This window comes from Mugil cephalus, chromosome 1, assembly GCF_022458985.1.
Source record: "Mugil cephalus isolate CIBA_MC_2020 chromosome 1, CIBA_Mcephalus_1.1, whole genome shotgun sequence".
Lineage (NCBI taxonomy): Eukaryota > Metazoa > Chordata > Actinopteri > Mugiliformes > Mugilidae > Mugil > Mugil cephalus.
This window is the reverse complement of record NC_061770.1, coordinates 44,290,367-44,309,388: the sequence shown is the minus strand read 5'-3', so window position 1 is coordinate 44,309,388 and position 19,022 is coordinate 44,290,367. Positions and strand designations below refer to the sequence as shown.

At 44.3% G+C, this 19,022-nt stretch overlaps 2 protein-coding genes across 2 annotated transcripts; one reads left to right on the top strand and one right to left on the bottom strand.

The window, feature by feature from the left end:
- The first annotated feature begins 1,898 nt into the window (after nt 1-1,898).
- Nucleotides 1,899-13,826, top strand: LOC125019514 (solute carrier family 2, facilitated glucose transporter member 4-like). Its single transcript, XM_047604335.1, has 11 exons — nt 1,899-2,298; nt 4,119-4,214; nt 6,408-6,568; nt 8,402-8,526; nt 8,612-8,727; nt 8,875-9,037; nt 10,554-10,741; nt 10,902-11,006; nt 11,813-11,914; nt 12,012-12,215; nt 12,320-13,826. Exons 1-11 carry the CDS (start codon nt 2,266-2,268, stop codon nt 12,560-12,562), a joined length of 1,536 nt encoding a protein of 511 aa, XP_047460291.1. The 5' UTR covers nt 1,899-2,265; the 3' UTR covers nt 12,563-13,826.
- A 99-nt stretch (nt 13,827-13,925) lies between these two features.
- LOC125019616 (Y-box-binding protein 2-A-like) lies at nt 13,926-18,304 on the bottom strand. The gene is made up of 10 exons (XM_047604501.1): nt 18,139-18,304; nt 17,201-17,264; nt 17,078-17,111; nt 16,563-16,652; nt 16,234-16,488; nt 15,931-16,019; nt 15,600-15,801; nt 15,009-15,140; nt 14,866-14,937; nt 13,926-14,546 (listed from the first exon to the last, which is right to left on the bottom strand). The coding sequence occupies exons 1-9, from the start codon at nt 18,215-18,217 to the stop codon at nt 14,902-14,904; spliced, it is 981 nt and encodes a 326-aa protein (XP_047460457.1). The 5' UTR covers nt 18,218-18,304; the 3' UTR covers nt 13,926-14,546; nt 14,866-14,901.
- Between the last annotated feature and the right edge of the window lie 718 nt (nt 18,305-19,022).

Here is a 19,022-nt window from a genome sequence, read left to right as displayed (position 1 = left end):
ATTACAGAGCTTCAAGCACAGATAAGATGTGACTTTTGATTTCTGTGACAGTCTTTCTGTGGGTTTATTGTAAACAAGAGACCGCAGTGTCTTGCCATAGACAGGCAGACACCATAGGGGCCAAAGTCCAAATACAATTTACGTATACTTAGTGATTAAAAATAATAATAATTTAACTCCACAGATTCCATGATAAGTATAGTTACAGTTTTTACAACAATCACCATCAGCACATTTGGCCTTTTCATGAGGCAAGAAATGTTTCCAAAAAAATCATTCACTATATCATTAATAACATCACCACAATGGGGGTTGTTATGTTTGGAGGAAAAACAACATCATCCCAACTGTGAAGCATGGAGGTGGCGGCATCATGTTTTGTGGATATATTGAAACAAATCTTAAGACATCAGCCAGGAAGATAAAACATGGAGTCTCAGTCACAACAAACATTGTTGTCGTTTCGACACCTGACATCCATCACTAGACATGATGTTGAACCATCTGACCTCAACAAACGCTCACATATAACCAGGTCATGACAAGGAGGAACGGTATTTACACAAGCGGGGCTGGTCACATGACGTGTGCGTCAGATAACAGTAAAAACACACACTTCCAGGCACTTCAAGCTTGGGGACAACACGGGTGACATTTTGTGCAGTTTTACGTTGAAAACATTGACTGCAGGTAGCCAAGTCGTGCACTGATGCCATTTTCTGAGCCTGCAGCTTCACCAGTGTTCTTCACTGCGTCTATGTGAATTCATGTGATAATATTTCCGAGCATCTCGTCCGTCTCCCGGTGGTTGTATATTTAACTGAAGTTGACAGAGGCTCAACACAAATGTTCTGATGGTGTAAAGTTTCTCTACATTTAGTCAGAGTCACACATGACTGTACTCGAGGCCCTGGCTCTGGCTGAGTGGTGTCAGGTTCTCTCTCGCCGTTTCTCAGTGTGCGTATGAGGACAGCAAAAGGAAAAGGAGAAGGCGACGGCCAATTCCAAGGAGAGAAGTGGCGTGAGGTGGGGGTGGCGCTTGAAAGGGGGGCGGAGATGAATCCTCTGACTAAGCCGTCCAGTGTGGACATTTTTCCATGGAGCTCCTCAGCAGATCTGTACGTTTCCCACCCACGCAGACCCTCCCACTACAAACCTCCTATACGCTTCCTGTCGCCTAACTTCACCCTGACCACACCCACTCTGCTTCCACAGGTGGCGCGGTCCAAATTTAGCATCCACCTGTTGCCTGCTGCAGGAGGAGGACTAAGCTTTGTTGTGTGCAGCCAAAAGAGTGAGAGGGGGTGATATGTGGAGTGCGACCTCTTTGGCATGTGATCTGAAATAGAAAAGGATTTATGACTGTTGGAAAGACAGACAATGGCGACTGGGGCAGCAAAGACGAGCCCCTCTTTGCTGCCCATGAGAAATGTTGAGTCACGGTGGTGGACTCTGACTTCCCACACCTGTGGAACCATGTAACCTCCATGTTTACCTTTAAATAGATTCACAGATTCCAAGGTAAGGATCTAATTGGTAATGACGCATCTTAATAGGGAGAAAAAAGTTCACAACATCGAATCACATCTCACTACATGAGTTTATTGATCTCCAGAAATAACAGTGGACATAATATAAACAGAGCTCATACAACCAAAGACTAAATTTGGCCGTCTGCAAACCTCTGGCTCAGAGCTCAGAGATTTTAAAATGACTGTTGATTTAAAGAGGAATCTTAAAATGTAATCACATGTCTTGTGAGCCAGTGCTCCAGCAGTCCACAATAAAAACCAGACACCTCTTCTGTGTCACTCCAGCGTTGCTGGTCTCCTTCCTGTACTCTCTCCTCTCAGCTCTAACCAATGGCAGTTAAGGTCAGGAGAGCTTCCTGCTTGAGGCTCGACCTCGGCTGCAGAACCTCAAGATCAGACCACGGGGCCTCTCTGGAGTAGCGGCCGCACCTCCTTCCCCCCTCTATCTCTCTCTCTCTCTCCTGTGTGTGCGTGCATACGAGAGGACGCGTGCACGTGGCTGTGTGGGTGTCACTCTATCCCAGCTGAACGGGCAACACAAACTTCAAAGAAAGGAGGACAACCTGCAGGGCAGGACGGGACGTGCCGGTTCGACCACTTTGGACGTCTCATTTGGATCTAATAAATCTACTTTTGGTGCTAAAGTGCTCAGTGCAACCGGGGGGTTGGTTTCCATTTGGCACCAGACGCATCTGTCACCAACTGCTCGTGGGTGCCTGGACCTGCCAAAGTCATGCCGGCCGGGTTTCAGCAGCTTGGAGGGGAGGTAACTTTGCCAGTCTATTTGTGATTTTTTTTTTTTTAAAGCAGTCAGGGAAATGATTTGGACATTTAGGCGCAGCAGTAGGATTTTTATTTTATTTTATTTTAGTTTTTTTATTTGTAGCTAATTCCGTGCGCCTTTAAGAGTTGGGCGCGCTTTTACGCACGGATTCATCTCCGTTTAACAAAAAGACTTCGACAAACCGAGTGATTTGCCTTGCAGAATTATATGTCTAATATAACCCGACAAACAAACACAGCGTGGGCGATAACAAGCGAGGATACCATACGTGTACACGTAATAATCAGGCAGTCAATCTTAGTGGGGGGAAAACCATGATTTAATCCTGTGCTGTGACCTTGACCAAGTCATGGAGTTTACAGGCCAGAGCTCTGCACCGTGAAGGCCACCTAGTAGAACTGGTTCCTTTCCACCACCCTTATAACCAATGCTTGTGTTGTGAAAAGCGGCTTGCACAAATAATTTCTAACTGTCAGGGTTTTAGCCTAAGGTCTTTCTCACTGTGGATAACTGAGATCTAGAAACTAAAAAGAGTCTACAGCAGTCTACGCTGCCTCCAAGTGCAACAATTCCTGAAGCATCTTCACTCAATTCACTGGCAGCAGACCAGGAGGACGCTGTCTGTTATATGATGTTAGAGGAACGCCAAGATGCCTGTTAGCCCATATGCTTTTGCCCTATTATTAAAAAATTGCAAAGGAAAGATAAAAAGGAAACGCATCTTCTGATTATTATTATTGTTTTGCATTGGGATCAGTTTCTGTTTTTTATAGATACAGACGGGACAATTCTGTTTTCTGCACATTCACGTGTTAAGAGCTGGTGCAAATTAATCCCAGCGAAAAGTGAATGAGCGAATGAGTTACTGGCCGTTCAGCATTGACGTCTGCTTCTAACGCTTTACCTTTTCTGCAAGGACGCACACACTCTCAGACACGCGCCCTTTTGTTTTGGCCCATGAATACTAAACAGCGCTTATCTGGAGACTCAACACGGCAAGGTCAGCGTTAAAGAGTTGCTTGGGGAAATTTCCAAACGGGCCTGTCGTGAAGAAAAGAACGAGAGAATGAAACAAATCAAGTTTTATCATTTGTTGAAAACAATTCAGTAATAATCTACAATGCAGATCGCGTGTTTGCAGTGTTTTCCCCACAGTAACACCTCCCGTCCACACAAATAAAGGTTTGCAATACAAGCCAGCATGTGGCATGATTAAAGGCCCGCATCACCATCAACATGTCAACTTTCCAGGAAGTCTTGTTGTTATCACAATGTGTTTTTCTGTTTATCGACAAACCTCAGCTGCAAGGGGGAAAAAAAAAAGTGAGAGTGGGAAAAAAAAAAGCCCCACGGAGCATGAAAAGAAACACAAACTCACCACTGATCTGCCTTTATGTTGCTAACTGCTAACTCAATGTGTGTGGCAGTTGTGCAACTGCTCTTTTTATGGAATTCACTTCGCCGGGGGTGGGGGGCAAGACGTAATTTCTCCCAAGGTCAACTTGTCTGTCACCGTGGAGACAGGTGCCCGTGGCCTGATGGGAAACGGGAGGGAAGTTAAAGTTCAGGTGTCAATGGACAGTCATGGACTCCACTCAAGAGATTGTCTCTCATTAGGATCACAGTTATAAATAGATGATGCTGGTGGGGCCGTGTAATTAAAACCGGACCTAATTGTCCATTTAAGCTCTCTTTTTATGTGCCGTTTGAGAACACTTCCCTGCATTATTCACTGCTCCAGAGAATAGAACGCCTTTTAAAGTGCCGTCTTTCTGTCTCTTTTGTGTCTCTTTCTGCTCCAGACAGTGACTGGAACCCTTGCTCTCTCAGTCTTCACCGCTGTCCTGGGATCTCTGGAGTTTGGGTACAACATTGGCGTCATCAATGCACCTCAGAAGGTAAAAAAAATCACAAAAATCAATCTTAGCAGGAGCTCTGAAGATTAGTAACCTCCCAATACCGTGATGAATTAAGAAATAAATGAAAAGTGCATTAAGAAAAGAAGAAGAATTGAAAGTAGTGGTGTAAGATGCAGGAGGCTAACGCGGTGGCATTTAACCAGCTGAGCTGCTTCATCCCTTCAACTTCAACTGCCATGGAGTTTGGGAAATAAACGGCAGACAGAATGGGGAAGGGAGGAAGAAATGTCACATGAATCCCTCAAGGCCCTGAAAGCAAGAGAGGTGGACATTTTCCATTCAAGAGGGCCTGACCTGGTATTTATAATGTATTATTTATACATCACAAAGTGATCCCATCATTCACCACAAGTTTCCATGTAGGTACGTAGATCCGCACCTCACACGTCTCCAGATGTGCCTGATACGTCTCGAGATCAGTTCACAGTTTGTAGAATATTTTTATAGCTGTTGTCCCTGAAGGACCTCAAACAACAGACATGGGGACATGATTGTAATAAGCTCACCATCTCACACAGTTACTATTCATTGAATTATATTTATCCCGGCTGTGACATTTATTATTTTAGGGACCCGACCAGATTATAACTGCGTCCGCACCTGTACTTTAAGATACTCAGGTCAGATGTTGGGTCCAGGTCTGGACGAGGCCCTAAAGCAGCATCTTAAATGTATCAACACAATGACGACATCATGGAATCCCATCAATGCCAAGGCACGTCTGCCTCCTGGTGCAATGGAAAAAGAGAAGATATTTCTGTTTGCTTTCTGGCGAAGGAGGAGGTGTATGATTACGTTTTTCTGTCGTATCCAAAAGCAAACGTGTTGCCGCGGGGACACGAGGAGCGAGTGAAACACAAACACTGTATGTACAGTATGTATAGACGGCGGCACGTGATTTTTAAAAACCTGCTCCAGTCGTAAAATATTCTGCCGCTCATGTTGCAGGGCGGCGCTCCGGCGGGGCGGCACGCTCGGATACTGAATGGAAAAAATGCACCCAGCAGGATTTATGACTTGGTTTCGCATGCATCACGCTCTTTTACCACGACTGAAAATATGCTTTTATTGTACATATCGATGTATATGCAGTGATCCTCCTTTACTCCAGGCAAACAGTCCAAAGCAGCAAAATCTTTTAGCCCCCCTTTCACATTTCCTTCACGGGACCTACCTGCCCCGTCCCGTGCCATGTCAGTGCTGGTTGAGCATTTGCGGTCACAGTCGAGGACATGAATGGGCGTGAGGGAAGTGCCAGATTCTGACTGGGCAGCGAGCCAAGTTCATCGGGCATCTGCTGATGGACCTGGCTCGCTGCAAACAGGTCAGAGATGCTGAAACCAAAATAGAAGCTGAGCTGCTGTGTCTTTATGCGTGCGGTGATTTCAGGTCATTTGTTACGACACAGTTGTTTCAGCAAGCAAACATATGGATTTCCATCCGCCGCTGTGTTAAAACTCTTAAAACTCATACTGATGTGGTTCCAGTTCAAAGCGCACATCACTTAAAAAACAAAACAAACAAAAAAACAAGATCAGTAGAAACATATCCTACAAATATATTGTTTAATACATAGATCTTCAACAGGGTCTGCAGAGGTACTGCCGGGGGCGTTGCAAAGTCTTTGGTTGATTAGACATTTTTATATATATATATGTTTTTTTATTTTTCCCCCACAAATATAAATTTCTTTAAAAACACATTAACATGAATCCAACATATTTGAGTTAAGGGATAAACAGAGCCTCTCTACAGCGCAATGTTTCACACAGAGTGCCTCACTAGACCCGTCAATCAAAGCCTCCTGTACACGATAGGCCCCGCTCCGTCGCTGCTGTGCCAATCACGATGCCGCATGTTACACGCTGACTGTCAGGTTCCGAGAGGCTGTGCAGTTCCCAGGTGAAATCCCAGAGGCAGTATTAGCAGAAGAGAAGCTAACAGTGCAGCTTGCTGTCTACTACTGAGGACAAAATGGATTACTTCGTCGCTAGAACAAAAAATAGAAATAAAAAAAATTATATTTGAACCTGTGCATTATTTGAATAGCTTAATAGCGCCTCAATCCAAGTGATTCTACAGCTTGAGGAAAGTTGCCACAAGCTTCAAACTTCCCTTGTTCTTTATCAATCACTTACAACTATTTATCTTTCTTTCTGTCTCCACCCGCAGATCATTGAGGAGGACTACAATGCGACATGGGTGTACCGGTACGGAAAGCCCATCCCCCCAGGGACCCTCACCTCCCTGTGGTCTCTGTCCGTGGCCATCTTCTCCATCGGGGGCATGCTCTCCTCCTTCTGTGTGGGCTTTGTCTCTGAGTGGCTGGGAAGGTAGGAGGCTGAGTTATTTCTAGTGGTTTGAGGGCTACACGTTGTCCTGCATGGCATGAACACAAGCTTCAGGGACACACCAGGCCTCTGCTGGATTTGAACCGTGGTTCAGGTTTTAGTGTGGTTTTGCCGTCTTTTCTAGCCTCCAGAAACAAATTCAAAATGTCAGATTATGTGAGGATGAATAGAGAATGTTAAATCCGGGTTTACCTCGAGTCACCTACTGAATACTCTCACAAGGCCTAGATGGACGCTGCTTTGACTGAAAAGAAACAACCATTAAATATAAAATAAAATTGGCTTGGATGGCCTTCTGGAGGCTTTGCAGGTGGGCATGAAGTAGACGTGAGGTGTGACAGCTCACGTGGTAGACATACACATAAATACACAGGACGAGATGTAACGATCTCTTGTGCCATGATCTGAGGCAAAGCTCCTTTAGAAGCCCAGTCCAAGTGGAGAACCAACCAGCAGACCAGTGGTCAGCTACTAACTAGCCTAGCCACCAGCAGTAGGTAAGAAATGATGGGAATGTGACCACACTCCAACCAAACATTTCTTCCCATAAGCTAAGGTTATAGTCTCCCACTAGCTAATTAGCCTAGCCACGGAAGTACACCACTAGAAAACACCAGCTAATTAGCCTAGCCACCAGCAGTAGGTAAGAAATTATGGGAATGTGACCACACTCCAACCAAACATTTCTTCCCATAAGCTAAGGTTATAGTCGTCACTGCAGGGGCCAAGGTTTGATTCCAGCCATCACTCCCTGTCCCTCAATGCTACTGCCTATACAGTCAAGGCATGAACAACCAAATACATTATTTTAAAAATGAGAAAAAGCTCCTTTCTGCTTCCTTTTAAAAGATCAATACATTTCATATAACATGAAAGATGATGCAGCCATCATGCACTCAGTCTTGCAAAACTACAGCATTACCGCCCAGCCTTCGCTGTCCCACGAGTGTAAATCACTTTATTATATAATTGCGATACATCAGCGCCTCCTCCCCGCCACCGTGCAAATCCAAAATGGATCCCAACCACAGAGCCCCGCCTTGGATGCAGCTCCTCGGCCCAGTTTCCGCTGCAACCCGAAGCCGGGATGCAAACTGGACCGCGGCCCGCAGCTTCCACTGACTGAAAGGGGATCTTCACAGAGCAGGCGGCGATGGGTTGGGGAAAGGGGTGGAGGAGTCGTGGGGTTGGTGTGGCGGTAGGTGACGTTCAGCGTGGGTGCACTCAGGACAAGGTCTTCCTAAAAAAAGCTGCTATCACAGGTGTGGCTGGAAAAGACTGTACAACACGCAGTGTCCTCCGAGGTCAGCGTGTCCTGTGAAAGAGTTTTTAATACTAGGGTATTGTTTGAACTGTCTGTCAAAATTGGACGTTTTGCTGGCAGTCTAAAACACATTTAACCCAAGATGTTATATCACAATAAGATTAGTTTTTATATCTTCTGAATCTGAATAGCTGCCACTGTTATCTGTTCTGTTCCTGTTATTAGTTTCACTCCTGTGCTGCTTCAGAATTACGTGGGAAACAGAATTTCTTTCTGTATGTGTTATATATGTCAGTTTCTCTGGAGGATTGAGTCTTATCTGTGCCTTATGCAACATTTTTCATTTTAAATACGACGTCAAGTTGCGGCTTCACTCCAGAGTTTCTGTGTAACACTGCCCTCCAGAGGCCAAAATTTACAAAGACAGTTTTCCAGACTGCACATCCAAACTACTAAACAGAGCTAGAAGAAACCATCTGTAATGTATTTTTATTCTCTTATACTTCTTACTAATTACGGGTTTCAGTGTTCACCATGTGTGTTTCTTCCAGGAGGAAAGCCATGCTCATAAACAACCTGTTTGCCTTCATTGGTGGGAGTCTGATGGGGATGTCTAAGATCTGTCGCTCCTTTGAGATGATGATCCTCGGACGTTTTGTCATTGGTGCCTTCTGCGGTGAGCCGGCCTCGTCCTCCCCCTTGTCCTCTCTACGCGATCAGCTTGCGTTCTCTGACCTCCCCCCGTCCTTTCCTCTGTGCAGGGTTGGCAGCCAGCTTGACGCCGATGTACGTGGGTGAGATCGCGCCGACGAGTCTCCGGGGGGCACTGGGCACGCTGCATCAACTGGCTATAGTCACTGGCATCCTCATAGCACAGGTACGGCAGCCACGTCCCTCTCACGGCCTTGTTTTCTGCGCTCGTTATTTATGTGTTGCGTTGCATCAACAGGTGTTGTCTTAAGTCTTTTATTACGACTCATCGTTGTCTTTAATGAAGCTGAACTCGAGTCCTCTCCCTGTGCAGATCCTGGGTTTGGAGTCTTTACTCGGCAGTGAACACCTGTGGCCCGTCCTGCTGGGTTTAACCGTGGTGCCCACTGTGCTTCAGATGGCTCTGCTGCCCTTCTGCCCCGAGAGCCCCCGATTCCTCTACATCGTCCGGTGTCAGGAGCACCATGCCAAGAGTGGTGAGTAGATACGTAGCATGTACATACATACATAACATTAATTATAACCACACAGACATTTTTTGATTGCTCAAGCGACTTTAATCATGAATGAGTGCTAATTATGTTAAACTTCTGGACCCTGGGCCCTCAGTCCTGTTTTAGGAGCCTTGGTGTAATTTTTGACAAACATTAAAATTTGTTGTGGAAACCAGCTTCTTCCAGCTCCGCCTTTTAGCCAAGACCAGGTCCAACTGTTCCAAGATTGACCTTGAAAAGATTATCCATGCACTTGTTACATCTAGATTAGATTAATGCAGCTCCCTGTACAGTTGCTTGGACCAGTCCTCCCTCAACCACCTTCAGCTCAGTCAGAACGCTGCTGCTCGACCTCCAGCAAGAAAAACCACAACCACATCACGCCATCACATTCGTATTAATTTTCAAGTTCTCTCTTGTTTTTAAAGCCCTCAATAGTCTGGAAGAGTTTCCCTCTCTATATTAGAACCTCCCAGTCCCTAGAGACTTTTAAATCCTCCCTAAAAACCCACTTCCTCTCCCTGGATTTTCATAAATAAGCACATGGCAATTCTAAGTATTGTATTTTTACTGTTTTTTTATTGTTTTTATTGTAATCTATTTGTCTTCTTACTTCTCTTTGTGAATCGACATATGTTTTTATACACGGGTTTCATATCCCATGCCCTCTTCTGTACAGCACCTTGATCGGCTGGTGCTTTATAAATAAAGCTTGAGTTGAGACGAGTTGTGTAGATGTAGATGTGGAGTAGTCCAGACTGGTCTGAAGACACCTTGGTTTGCTATTAGTATTAGTATTACTATGTAGCAGATTTAACAAAATTAACAGAGCACAAAAGCGCAACTCAATCTTGATTTGTGGCGTTTGAAAGTAGCAGGTACATTGGAGGCATAATAAAAATCTAAAATATGTTGGATTCATGTCAATGTGCTTTTAACAAAATTTAAATTTGTGGGAGAAATTAAAAACAAATATATGCGAAAAATGTCCAATCAACCAAATATTTTGCGACCCCCTGTTGAAGAAACTGGATATCCACTTCTTCATTATTGACTAGTCTTTTAAGAACGTCTTCCAATTTGTTTGGAAGAGAAACACAAAAACACCTGAGTACACTTTTAAGATATCCAGAAAATGTCACCACGAGACTCGCACAGCATTGTTATCGTCTGCTATTGTTTCCTTATCAACTTTACTTGTTGTTGTAATTGCTCACGGAGATTTTGAAGGGACTTTTCTCTGCATTTGAATCGCCCCAAAGTACATTTTTGTACTAGGGTGAACTATTCTCTTCATTTACGTAATTTAGACAAAGTAACTCCTAACCTGTAGTGACAATAAGGACTTATGGTGATATTTAATCAGTAATACATGTTAGATCTTCCCTCTGTGCCTTCCAGCATGATTTGTCTTTGGAAGCAGCCAAAACTGAAACTTCAAATGATTTCTTGTAAGAACATGGAAAAAAACCATGCATTGTGAAATATTTCTGTGCAGGCCTGAGGAGGTTAACGGGCAGGCAGGAGGTGGGCGACATGCTGGCAGAGATGAAGGAGGAGAAGAGGAGGATGGACATGGAGAGGAAGGTGTCCATCCCGGAGCTGTTTCGCTCTTCGCTGTACCGGCAGCCCATCATCATCGCCATCCTGCTGCAGCTCTCCCAGCAACTGTCTGGCGTCAACGCAGTGAGTCGTTTTTGTCCACGGCGTCTGATCCGCAACTAGAAAATCACGTTGTTTATTGCATTTTGCATCACAGTGACATCAGAACAGCAACACATAGAAAAAACAAACACACACATTTCTAAAATCAGCCCTGACCTAAGTCTGTTTACCCCTCTGGCAGATATTCTACTACTCCACCAGTATCTTTATGAAGGCGGGGGTCCAGAGTCCAGTGTATGCCACCATCGGAGCAGGAGTCGTGAATTGTGCCTTCACTGTGGTGTCGGTGAGAAATCACACCAACATTTACCTTGACTTTATCATACACTCCTCCTCTCTATGGAGACATTTTATTTCCAAGCGTTAATCTCTTTTTAAACGTAGTACGATAAAGACTTCAGTTCAGAGTGCCTCTATTACTGTTTAACACTGTTATCAACAAGCAAATAAGATAAGAGTATAGGCTGATCACCTCTTTTTCTGGTGCTATCAAATACTTCTGCATCCAAATAGGCCAAGTTTGGTTTGGCAAGTCAGGTTGTTTCAATGTCATTGAATGGGGCAGGAATCATGACTTTAGCTAAGCCAGTGCTATTGCTCCAGGGACGGAAGTGCTGCTGGGTTTACCAGTCCACCACTTTGCTCCATGACCAAAGTCTCTCTCTGGATACGTTGCTATTTCTATGGATTACTCCATTTCCACAGGATGAATCCTCATGAGTTTGGTGATCCACAGGTTTTCGCTAGTTCCTCAATCAGGGTTAGGGTTAGCGTGTTAATGGGTGGGACTGATCGCTCTGAAGTGGACACCAGCGTCTTTGATTCTTCTTGGGAAACCTTTTCTCTTTACCTCTCAGAGTGTGGCTTGTTTCTAGTGGTGGTGCTAATTAGCAAATGCTAACAAGCGAAACTAAGATTATGAATGTTGTAAGCCTGTGTTAGCGTTGTAATATTCACCTCACAAAGCTGCTAGCGAGGCCGTGCAAAGCTAATAAATCTAATTTTACTGGAAACTCAACGATCAAGTCATTTATCATATGTTTGAACAACCTTTCAGCCACTCTGCTCAACAGTTTTCCTTCACATTTACAGCTCTTCTTAGTAGAGAGGATGGGTCGACGGACGCTCCACATGTTGGGACTGGGAGGAATGTGCATCTGTGCTGTCGTCATGACCATGGCTCTCGCTTTACTGGTGAGTCACCCGAAAACAAAAATAATGAAGGCCCAGGAGGTCCCGTTATGTTGTTGATTTTGGAGATCCTGACTAATCCTTTCTTTCACTCGGACAGGAAAGCGTTCCTTGGATGAGCTACATCAGCATGCTAGCCATCTTTGGATTTGTGGCCTTCTTCGAGGTCGGCCCGGGTCCCATCCCGTGGTTTTTCGTGGCTGAGCTGTTCTCTCAAGGTCCGAGGCCAGCTGCCATGGCTGTGGCAGGCTGCTCTAACTGGACCGCCAACTTCATCATTGGCATGTGCTTCCAATACGTTGCTGTGAGTGTCTTCAGTAGCTAAACAGTGATCAGAATCCATTTTTAGGATTTTTTTTTTAGGAAGTCTTCTCCTCACACTCTGACCTTCCTCCCGTCTTTCCCCAGGACTTGTGCGGCCCGTACGTCTTCCTGATCTTTGCGGCGCTCCTCCTCTTCTTCCTCATCTTCACATTCTTCCGTGTGCCAGAGACGCGGGGCAAGACCTTCGACCAGATCGCGGCCAACTTTCACCAACGCTCAGCGGGAGGGATGATGAACTTGGACATGGACATGGACATGGGCATGGGCATGGACATGGACAAGCCCAGTACAGAGTTGGATTACTTGGGGGAGGAAAGCATTAACTGACGAGTCGCTGTCGAAGGAGAAATGGAGTACAACTTGAGATGAACCGTGCACACAGAACTGAATCCAAACTTTTATTTTATGACGTGAATATTGGGGCCTAATGTTGTCTTCGTGTAGATTGTGGTGCCAAAGCAGTGTTAAAATTGTGTGACAGTATGGGTGTTTTTGGAATTGTCCTTTGTTGGTACCACAGCAATACAATGTTAATTGTTGTGAATTCAGCCTCGACTTGAAAGGCTACAAACCTATGGATTAAGGGGTGACCGTTGTAGATCCAAGGAATAAGATGCACACAATAATGTGTCTGGACTGTTGCGGTATTACCAATATGGTAGGATTTTATTCCAAGGTGATGCACTCAGTGACGATATAGACAGACGAAGGTGGAAAGACTTTAGAATTCCTGCACTTTATGAACAAAGACATCCAAAGCTTTCAAGGTTTGGAGGTATAGAAACAGTAGGGTGGACAGCTGATGGAGCTTGGCTTTTGTGTGTTTTTAACTGAAGATGGAAAGGCATTATGGGAAAACGGTTTTAAGAGGCTAACATATGGCATTTATATTTTTCTCAATTCAACATTTGGGTCTAAATACATTTTTTTTCCACCAACATTAAGTGTGTAACTGTTTAAAATCACTTGTTCTTTAATGAGATTGATTTCAATTTTACAGTTGTAAAATGTTTTAGATTTCTTGGGCTTCTGTACTAAGATTTGAGACTTATATGTTGCAGAAAAAGTTAAAACTTTCAGTACCAAAATGCAGGTATTGGATCAAATTCAGAGGACGACATGCCAGCCATCGAGTCATACGTGTTCCCAGCTACTGTAATGTGTCAAACTACTTTTCTAAACAACTCACTGCACAAATGCTTTTAAAGATAAAACTATTTTGGTACTTCATATGTACATATAGTGTGTCTGGTTGTTTATATTAAGGTATAAGGGTCTATAAGTTTTAATTCTTTATGCAGTCCAGCTTGGTTTTGTAAACAGAAGCCCGACATACTAGAGTTAAATGTGCAATCACAAGGGTTGACTGTAAAGTAGATCTTGTATTTAAATTTTTTTTTTTTTTTTTTAATCAAGCATCAAGTTTGTTTCATGTGTGCCGTTTGATGTACATTATTTAAATGGTGTGTATCACTGCCTTTGAGAAAAATTTGTATGGAGATTGTTTAGAGAGGACCTGTTATTTGTACAGAGTGAATACTGATGCTGTGGTCCGTGTGGAGAACTGTAAATAATATGACTGAAAACACCAGAGGGCTTCCATTAATTTATATCATTTCTACCATGCCTTGAAATGGTCTAATTTGGATCCAAGTCACTGTGAGAACTTGAAGAAATAATAACCGAGTCCTGAGATTTGCAAACATGATTTATTAATTAGCATTTTTAAGTATTAACATTGCACATAATCCCCTCCAAAGAAAAGCACACACAAATAAGTAAAACAAAAAGGAAATAAAGTTTCTTTTCATCAATCCATCCTCCAAGGAGGAGATGAAGGGAGTAGTATGTTTCAACAACTGAGGTGGTAGCAGAACTAAACTGACTCCCATAATGCACCACCAAGTACACACCTGCTTGGGTTTCCCCTCTTCAACCAAATTAAAAAGCTAAATAAAAAACAAGGCTGGTTCCTCTATAAACTACTAAATCTGCCCCATCAATTAAAGAAATTTGTTCTAAGGGGGGTTGGTATAACTGGGCCACCAAGCAGATTGTCCATTCGTTCCCATTTTTTCTTCTTTTTCAAGATGTAATGTTAATTTCTAAATATGCACCCACCACCCACTTGTATCCCCTTTCTTCCCCGCCACGCCCCTCTCCAAAGGCCAGTGTCTACGCAGACAGAGGTGAGGGGAGAAGGGGCCTGAGGGACGACAGCGGGACGAGGTGGGTTGGAGGATGGGGAAGTGCAGGGAGGGGAGAGCAGTGCATGTGTTCTGAAATTAGTCCAGTCCTCCAACCCTAGGACCTATGAGAAACAAAAATACAAATAACGCAAAGGAGACACAGGGATCGAGAAACAAACGTTTACCATAAGACAAATATTGAAATAAGGAAGTGTGAAATCCTGGTTTCCAGAGTTTGAGCCAAAAATGTTTCCTGTAATAAACAATGGAGCCCTTAAAGACTCCACATCATTCCACCTTAAATCCATTTACTCGACTTAACAGCCCAGAAATGTCCCTCTGAAACAGATAGGCAACGTGGCACAAACGGTGCAACCTTACGCCCTGATGCCTCCCACCCTGCATAACTCAGGGTTGCGCAACTCTAGCATAGGGTCCCACCTCTTGCCAAAGGTCATGTAGCTGTCCTCTCCGACGTCACTCTGCTGGTGTTGGGGTGGTTGTTGCAGCTGCCTGCGGAGGGGAAGGAAACTATAACCACCAGTAACAGTAAAAAGATCAGGAAAACAGAAGTGTCCACTCACCTCTTCTGATTTTGATGTTTTAGGAGATGTTTTGGGGGAGGCCTTTGGTGATTTTGATGCAGATTTCACATCAGCTGGTTTTGAGGTCTGAGGCGGAGTACCAGGCTCTGATGCAGACTTCTCTGTATCATTCTTCAGAACAGGCAAGCAGAAAAATGCGTTAAGGACCCAACTGTATACTCCATAAAAGGTCAACTGATGCACTGTGCTGAAAGAACTGATCAACTCTGGCATATTCACAAGACACTGTTTTTACTTTTGTAGGGTTAAGAGATAGAAGAGACAAGGAGAGAGCAGAGGGATAACAAGCAACAAGAGTTTCACACCAGGAATTAGATACTGATGTAAAGCTTCATATGCACATTGAACCACTAAGTCACAGGAATCCAACTAAGGCTTCCTACACAGAAGAAGCTCTGCTGCTTTCAGAGACTGCTTATATTCCTCAGCACCTACCGGTATTTCTTGCAATACATTCGATCTTAAATGTTATATCCTGAGCTTTGTTTCATTTTCAAGTTTTGCACTTGTTGTAGTTTTGTTTGGAAAGTTAGCCGACGGGTCAGCATCCATAAATAATGAACCACGTACTTTTGAGGCCGAGGACTCCGAGTTTCTTAGCCTGCGTCGTCTAGGCTGCCGGCGTTTCTGGCCGTCGGCTGCTTCTCCGTCGGTCTGGGGGCCTTCGGGGGCCTCCACCCGCTTCATGTCGTCCTGCTCCTGGCCCTCCTCTGGAGCCGCTGCTTGCTGCCCGTCTGCAGACTGGTCAGTAGGTGCACGAGGGCGGAACGGTCTGATTTTAAAGGAAAGGCACATCGTACAGTCACCTCCAAGTTTCTAGCTCGCACAAGCAGAACACTTCACAGAAAGATATATCAGGCAGAAGAGTTCACAGAACTTCTGAGCAGCGACATCAAGGTACCTGCGGTACGGGCGGAAAAACCTGCGCCGTGGCGGCCGTTGTGTTTGGTCGCCTTCTGCAGCTCCCTCCCTCTGCTCTCCAACTTCGCCCTGTGGATGGAGAACAAGTAATATCAAACACTAGACTAGCAGTTATTAGAAGAGCTTCTTATACAATTTTAAGTATTTAAGAAAACACTTAAAACCTGATCATCTCAGTTCACTCCATCTCAGTTCAGTGAAATTAAACAGAAAACTGAAGGATGTTGCTATAGGCTCTACAGGTTGCAGTTCCCTTTCTAATCATCCTCTTGCTCCAGCTTACATCTTGTCCCTCCTGCCGTGGCCTGCGCGGCCTACGCCGGCGCTGCTGCTGCTGCTGCTGGGGCCTGGCGCCGCCGTTCTCCTCTGATCCGTCGCCGTCAGCAGCAGGGGCTTGTCCGTCAGCCGGCTTGCTCTGGTCGCCAGGCCGAGGGCTGCGGGGGAAGAACCGTCGTCGGAAGCGGCGTTTGTTGGGCGCGTAGCGGCTGCCTTTCACCGGAACGCCGCCTGGGCCGGTGACGTTGGCTGCTTCAGAGCCCTGAGAGAGACCACACGCAAAACCTGAAGACACCAAGGGTTTATCATTTTCAAAAACATTCACCCGATTCTTACCTTGGCCGCTTCAATCACGTCAAACTCTACAACCTCGCCGTCTCCTACGCTGCGGAGAAATTTCCTAGGATTGTTCTTCTTGATAGCAGTCTGAGGAGACACAAGAGACATCAACAGGGAGACGCAGCCGACCTACATTCACTTGCCAGCTCATTAGTTACGCTAATAAAGCTGATACACTGCACAAAGTCTTTGCTTCATGACAGTTCAACATGTTGAAAATAACGGCTTTCACTTTGTAGAACTACTGAATTGTACTGTTCAGACCCATTTCAGTTAGTGCTACACTAAATAACAGAAACACTTTGCTGTTATTTGTGGTTAAACTGGATTGAAATAACCACTAAACTCCATCCTCCAAAAATCATCAGTTATGACCATTTTTCTTACACTTTTTCAACAGAAACGTATGATAACGTTCATGAAGGTGGATCTTAAAAAACATTTCTTTCCATTAGTCTACCCATATTTTGGCAAGTGGGGCACATTCGCCTTAGAAACATTCATCATCTTACCTGATGAACAAAAACATCTTCTTTGGTGTCATTCCTATAAGAAAAGAAAACCCAAGTAGCAGCGTCAGTGGGTTTAAAGTTTGACACTTTAACAGAAAACACATCAATACAATAAAACAGTACCTATTTATGAAGCCATATCCGTTGCGCACATTAAACCATTTCACTGTGCCTTGGACTGAGGTGGCTGCAAGGGGGAGAACATGAGATTTAATATTTCACATAAGACGGGACGTTTTCAAAGCCGTTCACATTACTTATCTGGCTCCCATCAATGGCAGCCTCGCTAACAACAGGAAAAGGGAGTTTTGCGTTATCAATCATTAACAATAAGACTTTGAAACCAGGTCTGCACGAGGTCATGAGCGAACGCAGTTGTAGAAACGAGGCCACGAATTTCACAAGAACAACATACATTTAGACTTACGTTCAACTCAGTGATTTGCCTACGAGCCGAGACCGGAGCGGCTTCCTTTGAAAACCACCTAGACGCGTTAAATTGGCTCGTTTACGTCTCAGTTAAATGATTTGCACCTGTGAGTGCGCGAGCGAACGTTCCGCTCGCTGGGCGCGCGCGACAGCTGATAGAAAGAAAATTTAGGTCACTTTAGGTTCACTCGTAAAAAAAAATTTGTACACACAAAAAAATATATATACATATATTTAATATGAAATAAACAACTGGACTTAAATTTAAGGAAATGACTCAAAAATGGAAAAGAAAAGCAGTTCTGCAAAGTGGAGTCATCTTTACTATTACTCAACAGTATTCAGGCAGCCAAACAGTTCCCACGCTGCTGTTCACTGCAGTTTTGACTCTACTGGTATAAAAAGTTACTTCTCTGAAAACCACGCGTAAAACACGTGTTGCTCTCAAGTGAGAAAGAAAGTGATTAATCGAAGTAAGACTCCAGTGATGGATAGCGGCTACATTTGGGGAGGCAGGAAAATCAGAAACATTATTTATTCATGTAGCAAACAAAACTGTTTAACCCACTCATACGTCTAAAAGTGAACGGGAATTTACAGATTCCCGTACCGTGACCACTCCCCATACCTACCTATGACTTTCCTCTCCGGCTGTGGTTTCTCTTCCACCTCTGCCGACGGTGGAGCGCTCGGCGCCTCGGCGTCAGTCATGCTCGCTGTCGGATCACTACACTTCCACTCGCGATTACGCCCTCCCTCCTACTTTTTTTTTTATCCCGGCGTCCCCTCGGGCTTCCACGGGGAAGCCGCGCCCTCATTGGTTTCGCGAGAGCTCGAGCTGGAGGCCGATTGGCCGCGCGAGGTCGGCAATTGGGAGGGAAAAATTGACAGGTGGAGGACAGGTATGACTGAGGGGTGCCTGATTTTTATGACAGGAAGTGTTGCGGTTGTCTGTTTATGACGGTGTTTTCATATTTCCTGAGCCCCTTTCTGTGTGAACATGATATTAAATGTGCTGCTTTAAAATATGGATACGTTTTACCCCTTATTTCATTAGTAATTATTTCTTTAAGAATCCACCATCAGTTCCCTGTTCATTTGGTACACTAGAGAAAACAATTATATCCTTATATAAAATGGTTGGTAGCATCTCTTGGTCCCCTAACTCTTATCTGTGTCTGTGTACTTTTTGTTGTTGCATGCTTGTTTTTCTTTTTTGTATGTTTTTGTTCAGTTAATGTATTTTTTTCACCTGCCTATGGGACTCGAGATGGAAATTAAGCATATGGCTTAATACGAACTGTCCCATTTTAAAAAAACAATCGATCAATCAATCAATCAATCAATCAATCAATCAATCAATACGACTGTCCTGCTAAATTTTGTTTTCATTTTTCAGATTTTGTTGTTTGTTGCAGTATTAAACCGTGCTGTGCTACAAACTTTTCTATTATTTGACAATCCCGTTATAGTCAGTGTGCCATCAAATAACAGAAACACTTTAATGTTTGTCTCT

What these genes read in the sequence shown, in the direction of transcription:
- LOC125019514 (XM_047604335.1), top strand. Translation starts at nt 2,266, where the DNA reads ATGCCGGCCGGGTTTCAGCAGCTTGGAGGGGAG. An exon ending in TTCAGCAGCTTGGAGGGGAG is followed by an intron (nt 2,299 to 4,118) that starts GTAACTTTGCCA and finishes TTTCTGCTCCAG; the next exon opens with ACAGTGACTGGAACCCTTGC. An exon ending in TCATCAATGCACCTCAGAAG is followed by an intron (nt 4,215 to 6,407) that starts GTAAAAAAAATC and finishes CTCCACCCGCAG; the next exon opens with ATCATTGAGGAGGACTACAA.
- LOC125019616 (XM_047604501.1), bottom strand. Translation starts at nt 18,217, where the DNA reads ATGACTGACGCCGAGGCGCCGAGCGCTCCACCGTCGGCAGAGGTGGAA. An exon ending in GGATATGGCTTCATAAATAG is followed by an intron (nt 17,112 to 17,200) that starts GTACTGTTTTAT and finishes CTTTTCTTATAG; the next exon opens with GAATGACACCAAAGAAGATG. An exon ending in ACGTGATTGAAGCGGCCAAG is followed by an intron (nt 16,489 to 16,562) that starts GTAAGAATCGGG and finishes GGTCTCTCTCAG; the next exon opens with GGCTCTGAAGCAGCCAACGT.